This window comes from Penicillium cosmopolitanum (assembly GCF_028827165.1).
Source record: "Penicillium cosmopolitanum strain IBT 29677 chromosome Unknown utg000004l:1.0-4361866.0:1.0-4365735.0, whole genome shotgun sequence".
NCBI lineage: Eukaryota > Fungi > Ascomycota > Eurotiomycetes > Eurotiales > Aspergillaceae > Penicillium > Penicillium cosmopolitanum.
Window position 1 is genome coordinate 3,441,767 of NW_026622674.1, and position 23,079 is coordinate 3,464,845.

Below are 23,079 nucleotides of genomic sequence, written 5' to 3' on the forward strand. Positions count from 1 at the left end.
CATGTCTGGCCCTAGCCGACTATTGCACAAATTAGACTAAGACATATTTCTGACAATATATTTAGGCTCAATGATGTCAGAATTTATATAGCAAATGTTTTGCCTGTAAGCAGAACTTGAAGGGCCTGAACTTATGTGTTTCCCAGGAATGCACATATCACCACTCACTCACCGACTAATTATTTCTTTTTACATTTGCGAGAAAGGTAGTCTGGCAGAGCTTTAATTTCTCAGAACCTTTAGTTTGATATTGTAAGTTGGAAGATTAGGACTTTTCATAATCAAATGTCGAACCTCTGTCGGAGATGTACTACATCATACTAGTAATGGAATTTGGCAAACCGATTATACGATCATTCAACCTTGGAGGTTCAAGTTTCAGTAGACCCCAAGGCACAATTCCTGTAATACCATGATAACTTGGATATATTTTGGGGGAGTGGAGGGGGAATGGAGTCCACCTCCAGGGCTAGACACGCCTGGGGCCAGTGCCCGGGCGGTAGTCATCCCAACACGATATTTTAAACATCCTACTTTCATGATCTACAGTAATATTCGAAATCAGATTTACCTCTACACTCTTGGGCTTGAATTCCCGAATCCTAGCTTAAAAACACGCTAGTCTAATTTTAGCATTTCCCGCAGGAACCCATGCCAGACTGTATTGTATTCCCTGGTAACAAAAGATGGGTCTTTGTTATAATACCGTAATTTGCCTGAGAATTTGATCGAATCTTTCAATGCCAAGAGGCCAAACAGAGCGGGAACCCCAACAGTCTGACAAGATCCCCTTCTTCGTCTCTTACGTCTTGATCTTCTCATGACAGCAGCCTTCATTTACACTCCTTTGACATGAAATAATTTGGCACGAACAAGGTGGGCGTTTGGGAGGCGTCACCTTTTCTTCTGTTCGGTTGATAATATAGAACATAGAGCTCTCAGCTGCAAGAACTGAAATCATGTCATTATATCCCTGGCTTCTGTTTTTGAGGTCTGCGATACGCTCCATTTAATTGTTGAGGGTGTTTAAGAAAACAAAGCAACTCTAGCACAGTTGATCAAAATTATTTCGTCGGCATCTTTATGTGCCTAGGCAATAGGTGTGTACAAAGTCAACAATCAGCCAGTACTACCGCCATGGCCACCACTAGTGCCACCACCACCACCTTCACTAGGCTCGGTGCAAACGTTGAGAATATCAATCAAAAACTGTTTACGTCAGCGTCGCTCCATTGATTTAGTATTCGCGACTCACATTTTCGGCATTGCAGCAAAGAGTTTGGCCCTTGCACGAGCTGCCTACCAAGGATCGATCAGCGTGATCTGAAGCCAACATACATTATATATAAATGTGAGTAGGTTTCATACGAATTGCACATCCTACTCCGATTTCAATTGTTTCCCCTCAAATCTAGAATCAGCTTGCATTAATGGGTTTCTAGCATTACCAGAAGACAATTTTGAAGATAGACATGAGAAATAGTTGTTGAAACCCGCAGTACGCTTCACTGTCAATGAATAATTCTTGCCTTGTTAAACTGGACAGTTAACAGCCGAGGAATTTGGGTGAAATATTTTATGCCGTGGTGTAGGACTGATTTGGAAACGGATAGCTATAATTTTCAGTAAGGACAAACGTAAGCACGGATGAATCTTTTTCACTTACTTCGGGCCCATTTGTTTTATCCCTTGGTGCGCTAGCCAGTGTCCCATGTTGACAGAGGTTTCCAGCGATTTTTGTAGCATAATACCGGCCAGAAGTCCTCCTGCAAAAGCATCACTAGGTAGATAGTAATTATATTAGCCTTATGATCTTCCCAAATGGGGTTACTCGTTCAAAAACCCAAGGAACACTCACCCAGCACCGGTCGTGTCAATAATATCCTCTGCAGAAATCTTGCGGACAGGGATCTCCTTATATCCTGGAGTTCCAGATACCGCAATGACGGTGGGAGAAGAACCTTGAGTAATCAATACGACCCGGGGTCTTTGAGCATTTGCTTTTGGTAGGTTGGCGAGATGCTCGGCGATCGCAGAACAGACTCGGACTTTCTTCACGTTAATTCTGTGAAAAAAGACCTCATTTTCAGATAATATTTTAATAGACGGCGAGTTATTACCTTTACTCCATGTGATTGTGCCCATGCCAGGGCTTCACTCTCGTTGCCCACGATGTAATCCCAAAATGGATCAGTCTTGTCAAGGGCATCTTTGAATGCAGCTGGAATGAAGGGAGCAGATAGCGACATCACGAAAATCTAGTGAAACTACGGGTCAGCACGTTGGGAAGTGCTAAGAAAAGACAGAAAAGCGAGCGATACTTTGTTTTTAGCAGCGGCCTCTTTCGCCAGGGCCAAAGCCGCTTCTGGACAGACGGTTAGATGGTATCCACCGACAAAATAGATCTGCGCCGACTGAACGATCTTCCATATATCGGGCCGCTGCAAATGTTCCAATTTGTAATGATTAGCGGCACCTAGCTCGGTGCAGAGGCTTCTGTTTTTGCCCGTGATAACAACGCTGCATCGACCTGTTGGGTGTGTCCCATCGACGAGGTATTCCGTACGAACCCCTGCTTTTTGGCACGACTCTCGCAAGGTTTCAGCATAACTGTCATTACCGACGCAACCGATATAGACGACACTGTCGGGTGGAAGCATATACTAGAAAAATTTTCTGTCACTTTCAAGGAGGCAAAGAAAAAGAAGGCGAAGAAGCTAAGAAATCTCGTCATACTTGTGACCCTCTTGCTGTGTTCTGAGCACCACCGCCTGCGGTCGTTTCCGCCGACCAGTTATCAATCAGATCATCAAAGAGACCCCTGTGGGGTCTCTGTGGCGAGAATGGCATTGTTTGCTTTTAACCCATACTTATCAAGAAGCTCCGGGGTCCTTTTATGCCGTTAGAAGAAAAATTAGACCGGAGTCGCGTCGGCAACAGTCATACCCGAAGGCCTGAACATCTAATGAACGTGTTATTACAGCCGATAATTATGAACTGAAACTAAGATGTCTTACCAAGTAAAGGATTTTCCAAACACAGGATTTTTGGCATCATATCTCTGTCGAGGAGTGAAAAGTGAAGAACAGGGTAGTGAAAAAGAGGGGAAGTGGCATTCTGGGGGTTACTGTACACAGCATTCCTCTTTGTCATGCCCCTCACCACCCCTGTAACTTAGTAAGTATTGAAACGCTACCTTGAAGGATTTCTCGGTGTTTGAAATGTGGATGACGCTCTTCCAAGGTTTATTACATTAGGAAATGGCCTCTATAGAATAAATCATGTTGAAGTAGACGCAAATTAGTCAAGGTCACAGCGGATCATCGCATGACTACACATATTTAATTACTGCACGCTGGTTCGCAAAGCACAGTGCGGAATGGGAACACCCGAGCCTTATTAATATTCCAAATTGCGTTCTTGACGTAAACATTGGACTCAATTTACAGAAATAAACTCCAGTGGTCTCTTTAATTAACGACGATCACAGATCCTTTAAAGAGACGCGTGCCCTCGGCGACACGCTCTTCGAATAGGGGTCCTGAACCTGAACCATGCCATATTCGGATTAGTCAGTCCGGTGTTATGCCAACAAGGAAAGATCCGGAAGAGCATTTGCTTACTCGCCCATGATACATAGCCTACCTCATACAAGCGAGCAAAATTGAGTGAATGCTGAGGACGAATGGCAATCCGGCGCATTAGCTTGTATGTCGTTAGCCTTCTCTACCAAGCTGTGTTTCAAAAAAGCTCTTGAGTCAAATAAGGTCTAAGCACAACACCAGGATTGCAGGAATAATAGCCAAAAGCTCACTCGGACCGGACGAAGTAGCTGAAGCAATTTGGTCTTTCAGGACTACTTTCAGCACCTACGAAAGCACGCCGGCCAAAAGGTAAGCGTAGACTGGCCCGGGGGCCAAACGGGGATTCGATCCCCACCAAGTTCTAAAAGCAGAAGTCATGGGTGGAGTTTCTATTTCAACTCAACCTTAGTTGACGTTAAACATAACGTGGAAACCACGGGAATCATCTCGAACTCATGTTAATAGATACCAAGCCAAACTCCGAAAAGATCATGAGTAGCGTGGTGTCGTATGTATAGCAGTTTCCTGTAATTTACAAAGGACTAGGTCCCACCCGCGTTATATAAAATACGGATTCCATTCTAGGAACAAATGGATCGACGGAATTACCATATTTGGATTAGCGTGTTTAAAAGTAGAATTCGGGAATTAAGTCGAAGAGTGTAGAGGTAAATCTGATTTCGAATATTACTGTAAGATAGAGTATGACAGCATTTCTATCTTCTTCTAATGAGAAATGAAATTAATATCAGCCCCGCCAGCTGATTTTAGCAGATGCCGTGTTGACACGGCGCGGCGCCGATTTTGGAGAATTGGGGGCAGAAAGACAGGCCAATACCATATCATCGGAGGACGAGGCTCAATTTTCTGGTGTCATACATTCAATTCTGTGGAGGGAATAATGCGGGGTTTACGAGTTGGAGAAAGCATAACTCTAATGCGATTCCTTCTGTACGTCGAAGGGGCCGAAGAAGCCGAAAAATTCCGGGACCTGTAGACATATACTGGGTTCAAGTTGTCAAGCACTCCGGACTAGGTGTAAACATGGCTCCACCGCCCCTGGGCACACTCTGGGGAAAAAGTTAGAAAGAGTTACGTGGAATAAGTACCCAATCACCACCCGTAACAAACCATGGTACCCCGCGCCCATCGGCTTATCTGGCCATGGGTCCTCCAGCCATTCTGCCAAGACGAGGCAACATGGAAAATCTCGAGAAAAACGCCGAGCCAAGATATTGCCAAGAAGCCATCGAGCCGCAATCAGTTGGAATGTGACCTGTTCGGGCGAAGCGTGCCGACTGAAGGGGGTCCGGCTTCGAAAAATCCCTTCCCGTGAGCGGCTAGTCAGGGCTACATTCGGGGTCGCCTTCCAATCGCATCGGAGGCTGGGCATCCCCCGGTATCCCCGTTAAGGATGGCGAGTTTTCATACCTGAAGGTTTTCCGGGGAGGGAGCAAATCACCGCAGTTTCTGTTTGTCATAACCCCGGAAGCCTATCCCCAGAGGTGCTTTGGTGTGGGCCTTGCTTATCTGGATATCCATATCTCCAGGAACTTATCTGAGACGGTATGAGATAACTACCAGGACTTCTTGAACTTCTCGGGCTTCATTTTCGGTACGAAAAATCTAAGCAATTCGGATGATTGACTGATTTGCTCACCGTCGACTCTAGATGCGCCTCACCCGGAGCAAGAGGAGAGAGGGCAGCGAGACGGAATGGCCGGTAAGCCACTGCCAAGCACCGCCAAGTGCCCAGACTATCCGAGCACAGGCAAACGTGGTGTAGTTAGTCCATGACAATCTTAGTTCCGAGGTCTCTCCAGGAATTTGTCTCCACTGTTCGAAGGGGGCGAAGGAGGACAAAGATAAATGATAATGGTAATGGTAATGTAGTAGAGTTTGACCCCGGGTTTCGCTTATGAACTGTGCGACGTTCTATTTTATTTATCTTCAGCTCCCCCTCCCATTGCTGCTCTGGCCTCTTTTCATTTCTTCTCATACTCATCTGCTGCTTATAAAATTTGAGTCGATCTGGTTCGACTTGAGGCAAGATGGGCCACCCCGACGAGATCAACGCTCTCGAAGCGCAGCCCGATTACATTGACACTAAGGAAGGCGAGCAAGATGAGCCGGTTCAGCTGCACCGAGATCTCAAGGCTCGTCATATTTCCATGATTGCAATTGGTGGTGCTATTGGTACTGGATTGATTGTTGGCACTGGTAGTGCCTTGACGTGAGTTTTGTCCCATTCAAAAAGTGTGTATGAATCCTTGCTGATTTGAAATTTTAGTGCTGGGGTATGTGAATTATCGCCAATTTATCTTAAAACTGTTGGGCAATAAACTAACTATTTTTAATAGCCTGGCTCTTTGTTGATCGCGTACTGCTTCATGGGTCTTGTTGTTTGGACGGTCATGTGCGGCCTCGGTGAAATGGCTGCCTGGTTGCCCCTTTCCTCTGGTTTCACAGGATACGCTGGTCGTTTCTGTGACCCTGCCCTCGGATTTACCCTCGGATGGTGGTAAGTACACGCTTGATCCCACCGCGGCAGAACCTTGGAAAGAAGAACAAAAATGCTGATATAGAACCACCTGGGCAGCTACTACCTCAAATACATTATTCTCCCACCTACGCAACTTACGGCTGCAGCCCTCGTGATCACATATTGGCCCAAAACCTCAGCAGAAAATGTCAGTCCGGGCGTATGGATTGCCATCTTTATGGTGACAATCATCGTGATCAACTACTTTGGTGTGAAGTTCTTCGGCGAGCTAGAGTTCTGGCTCTCCTCCTTCAAAGTGATCATCATCCTGGGCATAATTCTTTGCACTTTCATCTTCGCCATGGGCGGTGGTCCAGACCATGATAGGCGAGGCTTTCGGTATTGGCAAGAACCTGGTGCTTTTGCCACCAAATATACCGACGGCAATCTTGGAAAGTTCCTTGCTTTCTGGTCCACTATGGTCCAAGCCACTTTTGCTTTCCTTGGTAAGAATATTCCAGAAACATGCTAGATTTGTCGCGTCTTCGCTTATGGATCTTCTAACTCTGTTGTTTTCCAGGTACCGAGCTTATTGGTGTTACCGTCGGAGAGGCCCAGAACCCTCGCAAGACCATTCCCAAGGCCATCAAGCTTACCTTCTGGCGAATCATCGTCTTCTACATTCTCAGTGTTCTTTTCGTCGGCATGCTGGTCCCGTACAACTCCCAAGATCTGGCCTTCGCCACCAAGGCCAAGAGCTCTGCCGCTGCCTCTCCCTTCGTTGTCGCAATGAAGCAAGTTGCTGCTCTTCCTCATATCATCAATGCTTGTATCCTTGTTTTCGTGCTCTCCGCCGCAAACTCCGATCTCTACATTGCGACTCGAACACTATATGGTCTCTCGCGTGAGAAGAAGGCCCCCAAGATATTTTCTCGCACCAATGCGGCCGGTGTGCCCATCTATGCCCTGGGGCTCTCGGCTTGCTTCTGTCTACTCGCATTCATGAGTGTTTCCAGTGGCTCCAAGGCTGTTTTCGGATATTTCACTGACATGGTCTCAATCTTCGGACGTATGTTACATTTCCCCGTACCTAAAGTATGACTCGGCTCTAACTTTCTACCATAGTGCTAACCTGGATCTCCCTTCTGATCACTCACATCTTCTTCATTCGTGCTCGCCGCGCACAGGGTGTCGACGAGTCAACCTTGGCATACAAGGCTCCCCTGGGAATCATTGGTTCCTCCATCGCCCTATTTTTCTGCGTCCTGGTGGCATTCACCCGCAGCTTTGGCGTGTTTATCCACAACCCTGAGAAATACGGGAACTTTGACTACAAGACCTTCATCACCTCCTATCTCGGAATTCCCCTCTATGTGATGGCTTTCACTGGCTGGAAGTTCTTCAAGAAGACCGAGCTTATCAAGCCTCACAACGCCGATCTCTTCACTGGAAAAGCCGAGATTGATCGCGAGGAGGCCGAATTCGAGGCTATCCAGGCGATTGAAAACGCAAACCTCTCTGGGTGGAACAAAGTTTATAAAAAAGGTCTTGCGTGGCTTTTCTAGTCACGTTCATACGCATGTTGAGATAGAATTTTGGCATCTATATCTACTAGATAGATATCTTTCTCTAAAGAATTATAGCTGCATTTAGAAATGAATTAAGGACTTATGATGAATTATACTACGAGCGCATATAATTATCTACTAGTAGTGCTTGCGGAGGACGCAGATCCGGTGATAGGCTCGGGGGGGGATCCCGGTTCCCCAAATCTGCGTGACATAATCAATAGTGGGGGTCCTATAATCTACCTGCCTGGGCCAGGCCCTCCTCATGATTAATCCGGATAAGAAGCCCATACACTTGAATTTCTCATCCAATGTCTATACCAGGACGCAAGTTAAACACATCAATTGGTGCCCGGAGAAAGACGACGGAGGCTTGCGATCCTTGCCGGACTCGGAAGCTGAAGGTTGGTTCTCAAGATTCCAGGAATTTCATACCAGCCCCGGGACTGATACTTAGTAGTGTGACGGCCTGCTTCCCTGCAAGTCATGTGAGAAAAGTAATGTCGAGTGCCTCTACGATCCTTCTACAGGAGCAAATAAAATTACCGGGTATGTTTGTCCCAATTAATTATAGTACCATCAGATCCTGACAATAGAACCAGGGGGCTTGACATTATCAATGCACGCGTAGTGGAGCTAGAGCGAGCGGTATTTGGCGAGAGAACCTTACAGCCTAGAAATACTGCGAGTATATCGGGTATGTATGACTTCAAGTTATTTCCCAGGTATGGATATACGCCTGACTCTTCTGAAGACAGTGGCCAAATATCGGACCAGAATTTACCTGGAGTGACTATGTATTCTGAGGACAATGGCTCTGTGTCATTTTATGGAATCACTTCTACAATGAACCTGTTGATCCCAGTGGAGAGACTTTTGGATGACCCCCAATACGACAGCGAGCGACCAAACAAAAAGCAGAAGCGCTCAGATCGGGAGTCAGAGGCAACCTCTGCTGTTCTGAATGGAGCGCTCCAAGAGCTGATATATGCGACAAACAGCATACACAAAATAGGGGGGGTTGATAATACGGGAGCGAATAGCTGATGCACATTTCGATTGCTTCTTGGGAGCTGTCAGTGATACCATACCGGTTCTGGCACCGAGCACTCTCAGGTCTGCATACCAACAATTTTGGTCAAGTTCGCCTTCCGAGTCAGACACGTCTCTATCCCGACAAAGGCAGTGCTTGGTCTACTCCGTTCTGGCATTAGGCTCCTTGTACTCAAGTAAAGGACCGGAGAGCTCAGAATGGGCATCTTATTACTTCACCGAGGCCCAGGGACTAATTGGAACCTTGTTCAATACGAATAGCTTAGACACTGTCCAAGCTGCGCTGATGATGGTGATTATTTCTCCTCGCAGTTCCGCGTATCTATGCTCACAAGTGAATAGACAATTTATGCACATCATATAGCACAGCCTAGTTGTAAGTCCACTTCCACCGCATTTAACGTCTTCTGCCCCGACTAATATGTGCTCACAGTGACATATAACTACTTGGGCACCGCTATCCGAATGGCCTATTCTATAGGCATCAACGGTAGCCCGAGTCATATGATAACGGAAGTGATGGATTCCCAGTCCGCACTCCGGACTTGGTGGACACTTTATAGCCTGGAATCTGATATTTGTCTCGAGTATGGCAAGCCGCTTTGCATACGCGAAACTGATGCCAAGGCGCCATACCCACAACACACTTCTGTGAGAATTTATTGTTCCTTAGCTTATATGATTACTAACCTCGGTGGTAGGATGTCGTCTCCGACATGAGCAGGTTTAACTTCATCGTCGCCAACGCCAAGTTTAGCCGCATTGTTCGCAAGATTCTTGATTTGGTGGGTTCCTAGACATATGAATCCAGGGGAACAAACATACTCATACTTCCGGGAATAGATTTCGAACATGAGTGAGAAGCGGCATCCTTTGGAGTCTTTTGTTGGTCGAATGATGAACCACCAGGCCGAACTAATGACCTGGCGTGGAGAACTCCCATCACATCTCGCGCCCAAGTACGCGGCGGCCAGTGAAGATGAGCGAGCATGGAGCAATATGTCCTGGGTACAACGGCAATGCTTTGACATTGAACTACGTAAGCTCTCCAGATCTGTGTCAATGGGCCAAGCCTTACATTCTACTAGGCTTCAACCATGTCATGCTGGTATTACATCGCCCATTCTTCGCCGATACAATCTTTTCGACACCGTTCTATTCCTCTTTGATGGCCAGGAGTGTTTGTCTGGGTGCAGCACGGGAAACAATTCTGCTCTCAAACAAGGTACTGGTCGATGGCCCTGGTGTTCAGCATTGGTCGTGTTATTACCACCGAGTCCTGGCGGCCACATTGTTGACATTAGAGTGTGGTCTCGAAAGCGCTCTGGAGGAAAGAAACAGCTTCGTAGATCTTTGGACCAAGAGTGTGGACATTTTCAAAAGCATGCCGCCTGGGTGCTCCAAAAAAGGCATGGCTTTGGTTGAGGGCGCATTGGCTCAGGTCCGAGATCAAGCATTGAGGTCAACTATAGCCCCAGAGAGGTCGGCTAATGTTGCATGAAGATAAAGCTTCTTCCATTTTGACACGAGCTAAGTGGATCGTCAGATGGGGTGACCTTTGGTTCGAGCATCGCAAGGCAAATCAGAGAGAGGCGGACGCAGAGAATGTTGCTGCCTTCGGGTCCCCGTCAATGCGCGGTGGGGGGCGTTGAAGACCTGCAGGCCTAGCGTATTGCTTAAACCTTGGAAGCAGATAAACGAAGTCAAGTTTGTCGAGGTAGGGGAATTGTAGTACGGAGTACGGAGTAGAGTTGTAGGTTCCACTCAGGAGGCTGTGCAGTCAGTCTGGGTCTTGTTTGGACCGCGGTTGCCCTGTGCGCGCCCCTTCTCCTTCTCCGGGGGGAACCTTGTCCAAGTTATCATCCAATCTTATTTCATCCCACTCATCTTTTTTTTGGCTTCCGTCAAATCTGGGCTCACGAACGATTTACTTTCGAGGGCCATACAAAGCTTGCTCTTTGGTCTCTTGTGTCGCCTAGTTGCGTGGCCGATTAACTTCAAACGTCATTTCCCCGCAGGCATGCGGATCTCCTTTGTCGCGATTGTTGTGTCTCCGTGAAGACCATTTTCGCCCTCGTTTATTACTCCCGAGGGCTGATGAAGAGACACTATTTCACAAGTGGAACAGGGCGCTCGCAGCCCCCTTAATTACTTATAGCCATGAGCGTCCACTCCTTCGACTATGCCCAGCAACCCCCCTCCCGCAACGAGCCCCTTCATACGATAGATATCGAAGCCGGACGAGACTCGCCCTCCTCTCAGATATCCCCTACCCGAAGAGAAGGATCCATCGTGGACTCGTTCGTGCCGGCAGCGAGGGTCAATACATCTGAAACAGCCAAGAGACGAACCCGAAGGTCGAATACTGCACGGTCATACCATCCGGAGGGATTCGCACAAGACTCATCCTGGCAACCAGGAACAGAACCGGGTATTGACCCGACAAAACCACTCCCCGCCTACAGCTCGGAATGGTCCTCCAATCTACCCGCAGACCTGCAACGGCAGTGCGAGATCACGGTCGTTGACTTCTCGCAGAATGAGATGAGACAGTACGAGCTCGATAATGAGACACTTGGGCCATTCCTAGCACGCGAAAGAGAATCCTGGGTTCAATGCCGTTGGATCAACGTGAACGGGCTAAGCTGGGATGTAATCCAGATGCTTGGAAATCACAAGGGCCTGCATCGTCTGGCAATTGAAGATCTTGTTCATACGACCAATCGCACCAAGGCCGATTGGTACTCAGATCACGCCTTTGTTGTCTTGACTTTACAGAAACTCGTCAAGCTCCACGATGAGAAAAGTGACTCGGATTCGGAAGATGAAGGACCGACTGGATGGGACAATAAGCAAAGGAGGAAGAGCTCTGTCTCAAGTAGTAAGAGCTCTGTCACAATGAGACGACCAACCAAGAGACATATCATATGGGACGCGTTAAAGGATCTTTTCCGGTCCAAACGACCCTCAAGCCGGCATGGCAAAGAAAAGGCGACGGTTGGGTCGAGTGTCCGCCCTGGCCCAGGCTTACAAAATTCGAAATTCGCATCTCAGTTCGGCGATGTGGCGGATGGGTCAAGGGCGACGGCTCGAACCCTCCAGCGTTATCGTGGTGGACCGAACGAGGACCGAATCGAATTCATGGAACGCCATGCTTCACTTGCTTCAAAAGGGCTGTGCGTAACGTTAGAGCAAGTCTCCGTGTTCCTTCACGCAGATAACACAGTGACGTCCTTCTTCGAAACGAGTGCCGACGATATTGAAGCTCCGATCGTTCGACGTCTTAGCTCACCCGAAACAATTCTCCGTCAGTCCTGTGACGCTAGTATGCTGCTTCAAGCAATCCTGGACGCAGTGATTGATCTTGCCATCCCGGTCACCATGGCCTATCAAGACGCTATTGGAGACCTGGAGCTGGAGGTTTTGACAGACCCGAATATCGACCAGTCAAAAAACCTCTATATTTTGACTTCCGAAATTGCTATTCTTCGTAATTCAATGCAGCCATTGATGGCTGTTATCAATGCTCTTCGTGATCATCGATCGGTACCTGTTGGCACGCCCGGCATTGGAATATTGCGCGGCGGTCCATTCAGCCCGACTGGGGCAGCTACACCAACCGACCCCTCTGAGCTTCGTCCACCACAGGCCGAAACACCGCATATTGGAACCATTACTCCCAACCTTAAGACCCTTGGAGGCACGACTATCACCATCAGCTCCATGTGCCACACATATCTTGGAGATGCGTTGGATCATTGTATTACTATAGTTGAAGGATACGATCAGATGAGGCGCGCCGCTGACAACATGATCGATCTTATCTTCAACACGATTGGTGCTTATCAAAACGAGAGTATGAAGCAACTGAGCATTGTCACCTGTTTGTACCTACCAATGACCTTTTTGACGGCATGTCAAGTCCCACTCTCGATCGCTTTGAAGATGCAGTTTGCTAATCTCGTATTCAGGGGTATTTTGGAATGAATTTCAAGGACTTTCAAGGCATCCAAAACAGTGATTCGTGAGTTTTGGACTTAAGCATGATGACCATCGGTCGAAGTACTTACCAATTTGTTTTCTAGGTACTTTTGGAAGATCGCAATCCCTTTCATCTTCGTCACAACCCTTCTACTGATGTAAGTTCTCCGATACCCATGCTATGTTGGCTCCTAAATGCTAACAAATTCTTCATAGGCGTGACAAAATCCAGCGCTACGCCGTCATGCTTGCGCAGAGACGACTCATTGTCAGTTCGAGGGAGCAGCGACGACAGAGAAAAAAGAAGAGATAGCATTGGCAAAGCCTCTACGACGTCTCGTATACGGAAGTCGTCTCGGGGAGTGGGAACTATTCGTAGTTCTGTACATTTGCCTCTTCGGCGGGCCATCATGAGGCCTTGTATCTATTTATAGTACATGTATATTATTATACAAGGGCTTGCCTGTTCACCAATTAAATATTCTTCCGTCGAAAAGCCATGTAGGACTTCCAAGGAAGTCTCCAATCTGACCGAAGGAGCTCGGGTTGAAAGACGTCGAAATCGTGCTGCTGCAGGCGATCAAGCCACAACCGGGTCGACACCGCTGGCATAAAAATGCCAAAAGCACGATTCACCTCATCAAGTGGCGATTCCTTGGGACTACCCGAGAGGTCCACGGAATCATACTCATGGCCCTCTTCACCTTCATGCTCGAATTCATGCCCGACATCCTCTCCAGCCCGGAGGTTGTTCAACATCTGCTCCACCGTAATCAAATGGTCGCTCGCCCGCGTCGCGACGGTGAAGACAGCATCGCGTAGACCTTCCGCCTCTGCACCTCGTCGCAGAACATCTTCCTCTTTTACCCCCGCTTGCGCCATGATATCCAACGGTAACATAACGGCACCTTGTTTCCCACCAGCATTCAACCCAATACCACCCGTACTCCCACTAGGCGATTGACTCGGCGGCGGCGGGAAAGCAACGAGCGGTAATCCGCGCAGCACGGCCGCAATTCCAACAGCTTTGCCGATATGTGAGGCGACATGGTCCGCCGTGACAGACGTCATGGGCAGCGCGGCCAGAGTCAAATACATGAGTGTTGAGTAGGTATTCTCGGCGTAGGATTCCAGGGCGGCGATATTCTGGTACGGGTCGTTGGTGAGGGTTTGTTCACGCGCATTGATGAGACGGGTGAGCCAGCCCTTTGTGATTCTTGCGCGACCGTTGGTGCGCTGGTTTAGGTCTAAAATGGCCGAGGCGAGCAGGATGGCGACGGGTTCCTTTGGTGGGGCGCCAGCGAGGATCTTGGCCACGGCATCGCGCCAGAATTGTAGCCGCATCAGGCCTATTGTTGGGGAGGAGGTTGTGTCTGGGATTAGGGAGAGGGAGACGTTTAATGCGCGGAGGGCGATATAGAAGGTTCGGGCTTCGGATGGGACGAATGTGCTCATTGTGTAGGAAGGACGGTCGTATTTTCTGGGTGATTTGGAGGGTCAGTTGTGTTTTTCTTGCGATCGCGCAGCTTCAGAAGTGAGGTGAAATCGACAATTCAAAAGCAGTAGGCGAACATACGAGAGTAGGCCAACACAATACTTATGTGCGCCGGTGACTTCTTCAGCCGTGAAGGGCGAAGCGACTGCCCGAGACTGGCTGAATAGCCTCTTCTGAGGACGATGAGAGCGTAATGAGCATTGCCATGATATATATGCCCGACATGGCCGAGCGGTCTGCTTGAAGAAGGACATGAGGGAGGTGAGGGAGAGAAGAAAAGCAACCTGGGAAAGTTGAGATGCCGCGGAAGATGGTAATGCACGGCACAGCATTGGTTCAGTCGAGTGCTGACCCACCCGGCCAATCAACACCGTCATTCTTGGAAAGGAAATATTATAATATCATAATAATATATATTTACTTCTGTCGAGCCACTCGTACTGACTGAGGATTATAAGAGAGACAATAATCATATTGAGATATGTAGAATTGAAGGGCAGCTGAGGCTATCAAAGAACTAGATAGTTATAACTAACTAAGTAGAGGTGTGGAAACTGACTAAGCCTTTGTGACCGGAGGCCTTTGACCTACATACTACCTAGTATTAACTATTAACTAGTTAATCAATGCCAGTAGTAGCCTTTGAATGGTGTTTCCATACGATAACTAGTGAATAGCCTTGGAAGTAGATTCTAGATTCATGGGAAGGGTGTTGAACAGTCTTGGCTGGTTGACTTTTTTTCTTTAATCGCTGACGTCGATCAGCTGATTTCGCGTTCTTATGGCGCGTCTCCCCAACTTTCGCCTCACTTCATCTTCAATCCATGGCTTTAATGCCGCCATCACTTCTACCATCACTATGAGTGGGGACTTGGATCAGCCGCCTCTCAAGAAACAGCGCTTCTTCACCGAAGATCCGTCCGCGCCCCAAGCTTCATCGTCCCCAACCCGCGACGCGTCTTTTCCACGTCACTGCCCCGACATCGAGAATTCTGACCCCGAGCACAACGACCAGCAACGTATCCCCGAGACGCCAACTCGTGATCCCTTGAACCGTTCCGATCGAGAAACAGCGGCACCGATCGATTCCCCAGTAACTATTAAGACAACTGAGGCTAGCCCGGCCCCGAATGAAACCATTAAAGCAGACTCGGAGTCTGTGCCTCCGACTCCAATCGTCATCAAAGGCTTTGATGTCGATTTGTTCACCAGCATTATCGGCGAACAGCTCCCCCTATGAGTCAATAAAAGCCATCCAGACTGCCGCATTGAGCAATGTTGAACGAGCTGTGAACATCTATTTCGATGGTTCTTGGAAGAAACCCGCGAAATCGGCCTCTATAACCAACGATGGTTTGAAATCGAAGACAATCCGAGCATCCCTTCCCCTCCAACAAAACTCAGCCGGCGAATCCTCCGGATCGTTGCCTTCGACCAAAGACAATGATATCTACGATCCCTCGCCCGTTCTACGCAAGCAACCCGCGACAAGATATATTGGTGCGTTTGGAGTAGGCGGATGGGCAACAAGGAGTGGACTGGCACTGTTGAAGCATGGCGATCCGGTCAATATCGAGCGTGCAAGATCCCAGCCGGTCACCAAGCGGGCCCGCAATGGGAAAATGATTGTAAATCAAAAGGGCGACGTCTTGACTCGTTTCACGAACACCCAAGGACAAGAAATTGGGAGGCTGCCTCATGAGACTGCGGAGTGGGTTTCAACCCTTCTAGACCAGAAAATATGCTACTTCGAGGCCGTATGTGTATACATGCCGGAAAGAGTCCGCGTCAATGATACGGTCTACCTCCAGCTTCGATGTTTCTTACGCAAAGAAGCCTTCCAGCATGGCCTTTTTGTTAATACTAGTGACGACAATCGTGCCGTGAGTATGTTTGAAGAAAAGGAAAGCACCGAGGAGAAGAACCTTCGACTTCGTCAAGTTTCCCTTGTCAAACTTTTCCACGAGATCAATCTTCAGCCGACTTCAATCAACCCGACAACCGAAAAGCACAAAAGAGAGGGATTGCTCCAGGCTGCTGAAATGGCAGAGAAGTATGATGGGGTCAAGAAGGAGAAAGCGAAGACGAATAAAGATGACGATGAATCTTCTTCCGAAGACGAAACCCAAGAATTAGAGGAAGATCAACTGGACAGTCTCTACCGCAAGGCTCAGTCGTTTGACTTCAACATGCCCGAGGCTGAACCTGGCCCAGACTTCGTTCTCGACCTTCGCAAATACCAAAAGCAAGCGCTTCATTGGATGTTATCGAAGGAAAAGGACAAGCAAGAGGGTCGCGACCGCTCGATGCACCCCCTATGGGAAGAATATATTTGGCCAACCAAGGACGTGGATGACAAAAACCTGCCGCAGGTTGAAGGCATTGATCACTTTTATGTGAATCCCTACTCAGGCGACTTGAGCGTGGATTTCCCTGCACAAGAACAACGTTGTCTGGGTGGGGTTCTAGCCGATGAAATGGGTCTAGGAAAAACCATTGAGATGCTCAGTTTGGTCCACACCAATAAGACCGAACCTCGTACTGAGACATCGAATGGAATAACCTCCGTCAATGACCTTGCCAGAGTTCCAAACTCATCTACAGCCGTGGTCCCCGCGCCTTATACAACATTGGTAGTTGCTCCCACGTCATTGCTCGCCCAGTGGGAAAGCGAAGCACTTAAAGCCTCCACTCCTGGATCTATGCGTGTTCTGATGTATTACGGAACGGAGAAAGCAGCAAGTCTTCGAGACATTTGTTGCGAGGCAAAACATGCCTCTGCTCCTCACGTTATTGTCACCAGTTACGGTGTTGTGTTGTCTGAATTCCGCCAACTTGGTTTACAATCAACGATGGCTGCCGGGGCCCACAATGGGTTATTCTCGGTCACTTTTTTCCGTGTAATTCTGGATGAAGCGCATCTGATTAAAAATCGACGTTCAAAATCTGCCAGAGCATGCTATGAGCTCAAATCACTCCACCGGTGGGTCCTTACTGGTACCCCCATTGTCAATCGCCTGGAGGATCTATTCAGCTTGGTCCGATTCTTGAAGGTCGAGCCGTGGAGTAACTTCTCATTCTGGAAAACCTTCATCACGGTACCATTCGAATCTAAGGAGTACGTCCGTGCCTTGAATGTGGTACAAAGTGTGCTGGAACCTCTTGTTCTCCGACGAACCAAGACCATGAAAACGCCCGAGGGTGAGCCGTTGGTTCCCTTGCCTCGGCGCGTAATCAACATCGAGGAAGTAGAGCTCTCGCAACAGGAACGAGAAATCTACGACTGTATTTACACCCGTGCCAGGCGCACGTACAACGAGAATGTTGCGGCCGGCACTCTCATGTCATCTTACTCGACAATCTTTGCCCAGATTCTTCGGCTTCGACAAACCTGCTGCCATCCAATCCTCACTCGCAAAAGAGACATTGTTGCCGACGAGGAAACTCTAGCAGCCGCACTCGATGCGACCAGTGAGTTGAAAGATGATATGGACCTTCAAGAACTAATCAATCAATTCTCGACTTCGACTGAGAACGCCGAAACTGAGAACGCTGAAGCCGAGGACCGATCTATGAAAACGTTCACAGCTCATGCCCTTCGACAGATACAGACCGACTCTAGTGGAGAATGTCCAATCTGTTGCGAGGACGAGATGATAGAACCGGCTGTCACTGCCTGCTGGCATAGTGCTTGTAAGAAGTGTCTGCAGGACTTTATTCGGCATCAAATGAACAAGGGAGAGCAGGCACGCTGCTTCTCATGTCGCGTGCCGATCGACGCCAAAGATATCTTTGAAGTAGTCAAGCATCCAGCCATCCCCATGGAAAAATTCCCTTGGGACAGAGATGTACCAAGCATCACCGAGCCTGCTCCTCGCATATCACTACGACGTATCAACCCACTCTCTCCCTCCGCGCACACGTCAGCCAAAATCCACGCCCTGATCAGCCACCTTGGTCGAATTCCACCTAATACAAAATCCATTGTGGTTTCCCAATTTACATCTTTCTTGGATCTTATCGGCGATCAGCTTTCCCGCGTCGGGGTATCACATCTCCGTCTTGACGGCTCGATGCACCAGAAGGCTCGCGCTGCTGTCCTGGCAGAGTTCACCAAAACAGACACATACGTCGACGAAATCATTGATACCGAAGATGATACCCCTACAAATAAAAGGGCATCATCATCCAAGATGAAACCATCCTCGCCACCGGCGACCGTTCTCCTCCTTTCTCTCAAGGCCGGCGGCGTCGGGCTCAATCTCACGGTTGCGAGTAATGTCTTCATGATGGATCCATGGTGGAGTTTCGCCATCGAAGCGCAAGCCATCGATCGCGTCCACCGAATGGGTCAAACGCGAGACGTCGCCGTAACACGATTTGTTGTCAAGGATTCCATCGAGGGTCGCATACTAAGTGTGCAAGAACGCAAGATGAACATCGCTGGTACACTCGGTTTACGCGTTGGCGGCGACGACGCCGAAGATGATAAAAAGAAGGACAAGCTCGCCGATCTTAAGTTGCTTTTCGAGTAACCATGTCTCGGGTTAAAAGTTGGTGGTTTGCATATTGGTTGGGGTTTTAAGACGAGATACCCAGGTCTGGCGTCATTTGAGGAAAGCAGGTTGGGTCTGTGTTTGGACAATATGGCGCCATCATGTATATTTTGAAGTAGCATATATTGTCCTTTCTAATTATATCCCGACAATAAATAGACCAAGGCTTTTTTCCCCCTCTCTGGCCTCTCTGGGTGACATCCCGCGTAGGTAGGTACTTGTTGCTAGTAGTAGAACAAGAAATATAATCAAGACCAGGGATTGGAAGCGATATGCACAAATGAAATCCATTGGGTACTAATACATCCTTAAAATCCAAATACAAGCCATATACACAAGCAGGCGAGAGGGTAATAAAAACATGGCAATCAACTTCCAACACGAAAAGGGACGTCAATATCCATCAAGTAGAGTACTAGTATATTACTCAAACGCATTAGGAAGAAGACGAAGACTTGCTTCCATGTCGCGGGTGGGCGACCTTCTTCAATCCTTCCTTCACCTTGGACATGGTGCTATGCTTGCCATTACCATTACCATCACCACTGGAGGCTTTACTTGGGCTCTTAGCGGAAGCGTCACTCTTTGCAGATTTAGAGCTGGGTGGGGACTCGGACTCGGCTGGATATCCACATTAGCACCAGTTAGGAACGGCAATGAGTAGGGTTCATATAAGATAGTTTATTTTGCTTACCTGGCTTGGCCTCCTTGGCGGCGGGCTTCTTTCCCTTGGCTTCGTCCTCGAATTCCGACGCGGGGTGGGGTGCAGGACCTTGTGGTCCCTCTAGCGCTTCCTTGCTCACGCCCTGCTTCGCCGATGTTGAGGTATCGGAATTGCCGCTGCCGCTGCCGCTGCTTCCTGCCGCTGTGTTTTCTGTGGGATCGGATTTCTCGGTACTTTCTGTGCTGCGCTGCTCTGTTGCCCCGGTTTGGGTCGGGGTCTGCGCATTGCTGCTCGGTGTTTCGGTGGGCTTGGGAAGAGTAACAGCGGTAGTGCTATTGATATCAGGCACGTCGGTGCCTGTGGCATCTGTCTTTGCATCCAGCGTTTGCGGCTTATAGTCTAGCTTAGGCTCTTGGGCCAATGGATCGACCTCTGTGGCAGGGGCTGAGGGTTGTTCTGATGAGGCATTTATTAGTTGGAGGTGTTCTGGCAACAAATGGTGTGACAGGTGTGGATATGCTCGATTTCCAGCCGTTCGCTTGTACAGATCCAAGGGCAGCGAGGGGGTGGTTTGGAAATTCCAAGTAATAGGTATAACTGTGTGCCTCTAGAGGTACAGCTGATTATCACGTACCATCACGATTTCCCGCATCATAAGGGTCATTGGCAGCACCTTTGCCCTGCACGCCTGAGATAGGCTCTTCGCCGTGTGGCTGGGTCGACTGGTTGCTATTGCCCTCGCCCCATATAGCGGTCGAAGCTGCGTGGACGGCCTTGGTGACGGTTTCCATTCTTGTTGGTGTTGGTGATAAGGTGATATGGTGCAGCTATAGACGGTCGGTGAAGAGGTGTGTGACACACGAAAGAAACTTGATGTTCGAGTAGGTGTAGTCGATGAGATCGATTCCGGGGAATATGGAAGTTAAAATAGAAATTGAATGGGAGGGGAAGAGGGAGACCCAAGGATCGGTCAATCAGGTCAATACGTCAGGTATCACTGTTTGGTAGAATGTACTCTGAAAGAAAGCTGTCTCCTCCGTGGATGGTCGCAAGCTCTTAAGGGGAGACCCATGTTGTTAGTTACGTCAGTGGAGACTAGGAAACAGCTGGCGACAGCAATCTTGTGTAGCATTGGCCCAGGCGCACCTCGTGGGCTGCCACTAAAGCCATTCGATCCATCGCAACACGAAAGATCGTGCTGATCTCCATGTCATCATATGATGTCATGTCACGTGTACACTATAGCATGGGTGGGGGCTGCAATTAAAGAAAGGATGAGTGGCTGGGGTATAATTCTGAAATAGAGTAGGCTACTGGAGCTAACTGCTTTATTTAGTTAATTCACTCTCCCTTATTGGCTCCGGTTGCGTGGCGGTGCTCTTATCTTCCCCATTCCTTGGGCTGAGGGGGTGTTCCGGATCATACCCAATGCCCTTCACAATGCCAAGTCCTTTGGTTTTCCCTTCACGGAATAACACTCGGTCGCCCGGCGCAAGAAACTCAGGGCGCTGCATGAAACGAAATGCAACAAGGGCCCGGTCTCCGGTTCGAATGAAGGGGCGGTCAATGTCAATCACTGAGCAGGTTTGGCTGACCGCTCCAACATGCAGCATGGCTTGGTACTTGGGTTTGATGGTGGTGGCGTGTGACAAAATTAGCACTGCATGGGTGGCCGGATTAGTCAAATGGGCAATGATAGATAGATATATCATAGCAATGGAGAGGAAGACTTACCTTCTGCAGTAAATTCACGGTAAACCTTGGGAGGATCCTCCGACTTCTTCAGCACAACCATTCCTTTACGCACTTCCTTTCGACGCACACGCTTAAGCGCGAAGGATCCAGACTGCCCAGCAAAGCAAGCGTTCACCTGTATTCGCTTGCGCTCAATAGTCTTAATCGTAGTGGTGGTGAACTGACCCAGCGAGTCGGGACCAACCACCACCTGGTCACCCGCATGGATCACCCCGGATTTGACGACCCCAGAGACGACTGTTCCCACGTGCGGCACGGAGAAAGTATCATTAATGAGGAATTCAAATGGACCATCCGAGTTGTAATTTCCCCGATGGGGAGAATGTTCAGGAACGTTCGGACCAGGTCCAGATTCATGCCAGTAACATTCGATACCTGGAAAATAGGACATATACGCTGACTGACGAATTGATGTGCGGTATTGATGGTCTCTTCCATGTCCTTAACAAAGATCGGGATCTTCCGCGCACCAGGCGACTTGAGAATCTTCGCGAGCTGAGACAGGGTCTCCTGGAGAATCTGTGGCGGGCAAATGTCAATTTTCGTGACGATCACCATAACGGGGACATTGAGAGCCAGCGCAATGCCCAGGTGTTCACGACTCATTCCAATCAGGCCATTGTTGGCAGCAACCATTAATAGACAGTAATTGGGGCTGCTGCTCAGCATGCCGAAGACGGTAGTGCGAAGGTATCTCTCATGGCCAGCCAAGTCGGAGAAAGAAATCACCTTGGCCGAGCGTTTTCCAATTTCTTCCCAGGAGAGCTTTCGACCTTGCGAGTTACTGACAATTTCACCCCGACTGTCGAACCCCATAATCTCCAATCCCACGGAGCTGGTCCGGCCGCTTTCAATTTCATGCTTGTGGCGGAAAAGGTTGACTCGAGCACGACCTCGACCGTCATCGAGACTGCCTTTTACAAGTACACCAAGCATAGTACTCTTACCGGCGTCAACATTGCCGACCACAGCGATGCGGATTTCTGCCATCTCCTCGATATTAGGAAAATCCTGGCGGATGAGGACTTTTCCCCAAGCCCCCTTGACACGTTCATTCATCACTGGAGATTCCTCGGGGCCGCCAACATTGTAGGTAAGAAGTATCCTACAGTGTGCGGGGATGGTTTCCGCCGCCTCGCGTAGGCGTTGGAGTGCAATCTCCCACTGAGGGAGGTCGAAGCCCATTGAATCACCGCCGTCTTCAAGGCCGAGGTCGAAGAGAGTCTCTCCCTGGCCCACATCAACGCGAGTCTGTATCGTACTAGCCAAATCTTGTATACTGTCTTCGGTGGCGTCTCCGGTCCCAAGTAGGAGTTCCTTGAGCTTGATGGCGCGCGGGGTATCGGTCAAGCCGAGCTGGTCCAAGATCTCCAGCTCGGCATGGTCTTCGAGGTCGCGCGACACGCTGGCAGTACCAGTAGAATAGCCGCTATCGCTTGGAGCAACAATCGCGGAACGGTGAGCTTGCTGCTTTTCGGCATACTCGGCGAACTCGCTGAGAGCCTGTAAAATGATGTGAGTAAACGGCCGCCCGTATTATAATGCCGGAAAGGCATAGATCGTACAATCTCGCCTCGTTTCCGTTCCTCCGGGTTCAAGGGTCTGGAGCCCTTTGTAGTCATGTTTGTGGCTGCAGTTATAGTTGTGAGTGTTTCAAGCGTCGAATGACGGTAGATCGCTTCAATTGGGGGGATCGGTGACGTTGCGGTCGGATGGGGGTGGATCGCCGAGAGCTCAGGCGTATTCAGACGTATATTCGGGGGATCATCGCTCGGATCTATTCTGAGGTGGAAATTATAGTTGAGTTGGATTGAAGGATGATTTAAAAAGGAGAAAGAAAAAGAGAGAGAGAAAGGAATTGAAATGGGGAGGGGCGCCAGCTTTATCGCGCCGAGTCATAAGGTCCATTCCCCTTTCCCCCTCCAATTCCTTCGGTCGTCG

The 23,079-nt window shown here is 48.9% G+C and overlaps 10 protein-coding genes across 10 annotated transcripts; 6 read left to right on the top strand and 4 right to left on the bottom strand.

Moving 5' to 3' along the window:
- Positions 1–1,662: 1,662 nt before the first annotated feature.
- On the bottom strand, positions 1,663–2,832 carry N7509_002694 (Adenosine kinase; the record flags this gene model as incomplete). Its single annotated transcript, XM_056627331.1, has 5 exons — positions 1,663–1,780; positions 1,859–2,052; positions 2,121–2,258; positions 2,322–2,663; positions 2,737–2,832. Coding segments are annotated over 5 exons (888 nt in total), but the record flags the coding sequence as incomplete, so codon positions are not given.
- A 2,803-nt stretch (positions 2,833–5,635) lies between these two features.
- N7509_002695 (uncharacterized protein) lies at positions 5,636–7,631 on the top strand (the record flags this gene model as incomplete). The annotated part of the gene is made up of 6 exons (XM_056627332.1): positions 5,636–5,817; positions 5,875–5,881; positions 5,945–6,105; positions 6,184–6,572; positions 6,647–7,135; positions 7,192–7,631. 6 exons carry the CDS (start codon positions 5,636–5,638, stop codon positions 7,629–7,631), a joined length of 1,668 nt encoding a protein of 555 aa, XP_056493127.1.
- Positions 7,632–8,480: 849 nt separating this feature from the next.
- Positions 8,481–8,681, top strand: N7509_002696 (uncharacterized protein; the record flags this gene model as incomplete). The annotated part of the gene is made up of 1 exon (XM_056627333.1): positions 8,481–8,681. One exon carries the CDS (start codon positions 8,481–8,483, stop codon positions 8,679–8,681), a length of 201 nt encoding a protein of 66 aa, XP_056493128.1.
- Positions 8,682–9,152: 471 nt separating this feature from the next.
- Positions 9,153–9,484, top strand: N7509_002697 (fungal specific transcription factor domain-containing protein; the record flags this gene model as incomplete). The annotated part of the gene is made up of 2 exons (XM_056627334.1): positions 9,153–9,338; positions 9,389–9,484. 2 exons carry the CDS (start codon positions 9,153–9,155, stop codon positions 9,482–9,484), a joined length of 282 nt encoding a protein of 93 aa, XP_056493129.1.
- A 55-nt stretch (positions 9,485–9,539) lies between these two features.
- N7509_002698 (fungal specific transcription factor domain-containing protein) lies at positions 9,540–10,188 on the top strand (the record flags this gene model as incomplete). The annotated part of the gene is given in 2 exon segments (XM_056627335.1): positions 9,540–9,726; positions 9,740–10,188. The coding sequence occupies 2 exon segments, from the start codon at positions 9,540–9,542 to the stop codon at positions 10,186–10,188; spliced, it is 636 nt and encodes a 211-aa protein (XP_056493130.1).
- A 659-nt stretch (positions 10,189–10,847) lies between these two features.
- Positions 10,848–12,981, top strand: N7509_002699 (putative CorA family metal ion transporter; the record flags this gene model as incomplete). The annotated part of the gene is made up of 4 exons (XM_056627336.1): positions 10,848–12,599; positions 12,659–12,711; positions 12,773–12,826; positions 12,885–12,981. 4 exons carry the CDS (start codon positions 10,848–10,850, stop codon positions 12,979–12,981), a joined length of 1,956 nt encoding a protein of 651 aa, XP_056493131.1.
- Positions 12,982–13,142: 161 nt separating this feature from the next.
- On the bottom strand, positions 13,143–14,417 carry N7509_002700 (uncharacterized protein; the record flags this gene model as incomplete). The annotated part of the gene is made up of 2 exons (XM_056627337.1): positions 13,143–14,148; positions 14,245–14,417. 2 exons carry the CDS (start codon positions 14,415–14,417, stop codon positions 13,143–13,145), a joined length of 1,179 nt encoding a protein of 392 aa, XP_056493132.1.
- A 527-nt stretch (positions 14,418–14,944) lies between these two features.
- N7509_002701 (DEAD/DEAH box helicase) lies at positions 14,945–18,698 on the top strand (the record flags this gene model as incomplete). The annotated part of the gene is made up of 2 exons (XM_056627338.1): positions 14,945–15,318; positions 15,392–18,698. 2 exons carry the CDS (start codon positions 14,945–14,947, stop codon positions 18,696–18,698), a joined length of 3,681 nt encoding a protein of 1,226 aa, XP_056493133.1.
- A 457-nt stretch (positions 18,699–19,155) lies between these two features.
- Positions 19,156–20,174, bottom strand: N7509_002702 (uncharacterized protein; the record flags this gene model as incomplete). Its single annotated transcript, XM_056627339.1, has 3 exons — positions 19,156–19,340; positions 19,414–19,839; positions 20,018–20,174. 3 exons carry the CDS (start codon positions 20,172–20,174, stop codon positions 19,156–19,158), a joined length of 768 nt encoding a protein of 255 aa, XP_056493134.1.
- A 537-nt stretch (positions 20,175–20,711) lies between these two features.
- On the bottom strand, positions 20,712–22,760 carry N7509_002703 (putative GTP binding protein (GTPBP1); the record flags this gene model as incomplete). The annotated part of the gene is made up of 4 exons (XM_056627340.1): positions 20,712–21,043; positions 21,118–21,513; positions 21,534–22,641; positions 22,704–22,760. The coding sequence occupies 4 exons, from the start codon at positions 22,758–22,760 to the stop codon at positions 20,712–20,714; spliced, it is 1,893 nt and encodes a 630-aa protein (XP_056493135.1).
- Positions 22,761–23,079: the final 319 nt, after the last annotated feature.